The sequence below is a fragment of the Carica papaya genome, chromosome 4, assembly GCF_054855325.1.
Source record: "Carica papaya isolate Zhongbai chromosome 4, ASM5485532v1, whole genome shotgun sequence".
NCBI classification, from domain to species: Eukaryota; Viridiplantae; Streptophyta; class Magnoliopsida; order Brassicales; family Caricaceae; genus Carica; species Carica papaya.
The window spans coordinates 8,408,691-8,413,066 of NC_142312.1; the positions used below are offsets into that span (position 1 = coordinate 8,408,691).

A 4,376-nucleotide genomic window follows, 5' to 3' on the forward strand; every position below is an offset into this window, starting at 1 on the left:
TTAAAAGCTCAAAACATTTGCCTCGTGATCACATAACTTGTGTGCAATAATTATTACGATAAAATTAACAATTCTCGATGGTTCTATTGAAAAGCATAAAAAATACATAAATAAATGCAAAAAATATATATATATTGAGAATTGCTAATTAACCAGAATATGGTATGTAGAAAAAGGCAAATAAAGTGTTTATTAAGACAAATAAATACAATGTCCCATTTGCAATTCCATGGGATGCATGTAGGGACTACAATTCAAAATGTGGTGTATAGGATATAACCTATAATAATAAAAATATAATATATGATAGCATTTGGTACATTTAAAAAACGAACATGATATCAAAAAATAATAATTGAATAAAGAAAATGAAGTGTTTGGTAGGTACAAATTTGGATAGAGCAACACAAAGTATAATTACTTTAATACCCTTGTTCTCATTAAGAATTTTGATTTAACTGAAATTGATTTAATTACAAAAAAAGTTGCTAATTAATTAATAATTAACAATATTTAAGTTTTGTCATTTAATAATTTGGGGAGAAAAGGTCAATTATGGAGTCGGCAGTCTGGTGGGAAATGACCAGTCGGTCGCGCCGACGTTAAACCCTCACGGGTCATACCTTATTGCCCCAAAAAGTAAGAACCAAATTGGAAACCTGTTTCCACCAACCCAGTTTTGGTTTATTTTCCTCTTTAGGAATATTTAAACCCAAAAAAAAAAAAAAACCAAAACTTAAATAATTAACTCCGTAATGAAATTACCAACTATTTCCTTAAGAAATTGTAATATAATTAATATATATATATATATATATATTTCTGTGTGTAAACTAATTAATATCATATCTATTAAGAAAGCTCTACGAGATCATTACAATTGATTCTGACTAAAATATTTTACTTCTATGTCTAATTTATTTTTTGATACGAATAAAATGGCGTCTAGTACGCTGAATGGCGGAGGCGAGGGAACCACCATATAAATATATATATATATATGTACACACACACACACACACACAAAAACGTGGGAATTAACCATTATATATTTGCAGTAGAAAGTAGAAATGTCTAGTACGAAAAAAGCAAGAAATCCAATCCCATGAATGTAACCCACATGGGGCACTTTTGATTTTGACAAGTTAAAAAGTGTATATAATATATATATATATATAGTTAAAAAATGGTTGGTTAGCATAGCCGTCACCAAGTGTACAAGAATTAAATTAAACTATCTAGAGAGTCGTGTGATCTGGTGTCAGCCCATGAAGTTTGAGAATTTTTAACATCGTCATCTTCCACTGTCTGATCTGCTACCTCATCCTCATTGTCGTCATCATGATGATGATGATCAGTAGGTATGGTTCGAGTCATGAGCTGTTTGGCTCTCTCTGTCTCAAACTCCCAATCGGTTCGAATCAAAACCACCAACATGGTCACAACACATGATCCTTGGGCGGCTAACAAACCAAACCACAACCCTCTAAAATCAAACCCACCATACAAACTTAGCCATATCGCAACTGGCATACCCACCACGTAAAAGCAAATCAAGTTGATGTTTGCTCCCATTTTAGGTCTTGCTATGCCTCTCAGCACCCCACATCCTGTCGTTTGTGGGCAATTTCCAAGTTCGCAAAGTCCGATTATGGGTAAAACCATTGACGTCAAAGCAATAATCTCTTTATCTTGGGTAAAAATGGTGACCCAGATCTTCCTCACCATTACTGTGAATAACAATGCTGAGAATCCAATAATAAAGCTTGAAGATACACCAACTATGGCTGCAAGTTTGGCTTTGTTTGGATTGTTGGCGCCTATTTCATTCCCTACTCTTGTTGATACACCAAAGCTTAGAGAAGATGGGAAAATGTATATCAAAGCTGTGGTTTGAATCAGAATTCCCATTGACGCAACTGTTGCTCGAGGATTTATCAAGAACCCACAAAGCAAAATCATGATTTCATACCACCACCATTCGAGACAAACCGAAATGCAGCTAGGAATAGCTAAATTCAAGAAAGATTTCCACCCTTTGAGGCATTCAACAGAGATCCCTCCCCATGTTTTCTTATACACACCAGAGATGATAATGTAAAGTATTAAAGATCCTACGAGATTGAAATTAGTCCAAACTGCTCCCAAAGCGACGCCTTTGATTCCCAGGTTTAGAACATAGACTAGAAAATAGGTAACGGGAATATGGAGAAGCAGAGCAAGAGATGCCGAGAAGGTCAAAGGAAGTGTAATGGACTGAGCTCTGAGATAAATGCGAAGAGGGTGTAAAATAGACTGTGCAATGAGGTCAGGGAGAGAGCAAAAAATATAGAGCTGAGCTTGACTTGTGATGTCTTCTTGTTGACCGGAGAAAAGGAGGATCCTTTTCATGTTGATCCATAGAAAGGAAATGGGGAGGGAAGTGAGGAGAAGCAGAAGAATAGTTTTTTGCATGGTGAGACCAAGAAGCTTGAACCTTTTTGCACCAAAAGCTTGACCGCAGATGGGTTCCATTCCCATGGCGAGACCGGAGAGAAGAGAGTAACCGGTGATGTTAGCAAATCCGATAGCGAGGGATCCGCCGGCGAGAGCGAGGTCGCCGAGACGGCCGAGAAAAAGCATGGAGATAATGGAGCGGGAGTAGAGAAGAAGACCTGTTAAGATCATAGGAAAAGCTATGTTGGATATAGATATGGCTTCCTTGATTGGAAGAAAGAGATGGGTTTTCTGATTTTGTGATGTTGGAGTTCTGGGGAGAAAGGGAGTAAACATGTCGGCTTGGAAGAAGAAGATGAGAAGCAGAGAGAGGAGAAGGACGTAGAGAGAGAAAGCGTTTTGGGTGAGGTTAATTAAGCCAAGGGATTTGGAAACTCACATATGAGATTTAAAGAGCGAGGGGAGTCTTTTTGTTTTTTTCTCCGGGTTACAGTGTTTTTGACCTTTCAAGATTTAATACGTGTATATATATATATATATATATGCATACATACTTGCGAGGCTTTTCTTTTCAAAGTTGATCGCACGTGTATGAAACCAACATTTAAAATGTTTCTTTAAAAGACATCATATAAGGAAAGTAAAATGTTTTAGCTGGATAATATATATATATATATATTTTTTTTTTATATATATAAAAAATTAATAATTTTATTATAAATATATATTTTGATTTTTGAATAATATGCATGTAGAGCTGACCAGATGTCGTGCAGTCATTTGTGGCTTAATTTGTTGAATATTCATTAACCTGCGCTGATTGTGCAAATTTTTAATTAAAAATTAATTAATTAATTAAATAGCACGTTTCTTCTTTCATTGTGCTTTTAAAACCATATTTAAAATGGGAATTCAGTTTTTTTATATTTCGTCATTCCCATTCCAAAACCAACAAGTTTCTTTTGTTGACTGGAATTATTAAAAAAAATAAAATAAAATTAGTTATCAAAATAACCTTCCACGATTCCAGGATTATAACCAGATTTAGAAGATCTAATTCATCCAACGGCTAAGACAGAGGAACATTGCTGCATCGGGTCGCACCAGATCCCTCCCCTCCTTCTTCATCTGTGAAAATTAAATTAATGGGCTCTGGGTTGGTATTGGGGCCGGCAGAGATAAAGCCCTAATTGGAGTTAGTACGATTGTGTCTCACCTTAATTGAAAGTATTAAGTCCAAAAAGTAGGAGATTATCTTAAAAATTAAATCAAAAGTCAATGATTAATTACGGAATTTTTAATGTAAATTCATACCACGAACACATTATTAGGTTTTAAATTTATCACGTAAGTTTATATGTATAAATTATTGTGCATCAAAAACTATCAAATTAATTAGACCCGGTTAAAAGTGATATGATATGGTTAAGAATATATTGGATCTTAACGTATCAAATTAAAGTGTGAGCTTTATTTTTATGTGCAGAGATCATATTTATAATTTCTAATTTTATAATGAGTCAAATTAGAAATAAAAAAAATTAACAGACATGTTTGTCCATAAATATAGGGTTGTGGTCCTCAAATTGTACGTTAGATTTTTTTATTCTAACATCTTGTCACCAGAAATAAAAAAAAAAAAAGACAAAGAACTTCAAATGACTGCGTATTAATTTAGAAGATCTATTGCACGACGTGCATATTTTTTTTGTTATGAATTCAGGTACGTTTCCGTTTTAAATTTAATTTTTTTTTATTTGACATGAGTATGATTGTTTTGATTAAAATTTATTTCATGAAATTCCTACACACATATTACACTGATCATAGTACAATATATTAAAATATACACGTTTAATTTGAACCCTAATAATGAGAGAAATACCAATCATGTAGTTATATTTTTGATCTTGATCTTTTTTTTTTTAATTTTTATAAAA

At 33.6% G+C, this 4,376-nt stretch overlaps 1 protein-coding gene across 1 annotated transcript; it reads right to left on the bottom strand.

The window, feature by feature from the left end:
- Positions 1-1,145: 1,145 nt before the first annotated feature.
- Positions 1,146-2,881, bottom strand: LOC110812777 (MATE efflux family protein). The gene has a single exon (XM_022039621.2). It carries the CDS (start codon positions 2,770-2,772, stop codon positions 1,225-1,227), a length of 1,548 nt encoding a protein of 515 aa, XP_021895313.1. The 5' UTR covers positions 2,773-2,881; the 3' UTR covers positions 1,146-1,224.
- Positions 2,882-4,376: the final 1,495 nt, after the last annotated feature.

Coding starts and splice junctions, on each gene's coding strand:
- LOC110812777 (XM_022039621.2), bottom strand. CDS start 2,772: ATGTTTACTCCCTTTCTCCCCAGAACTCCAACATCACAAAATCAGAAA.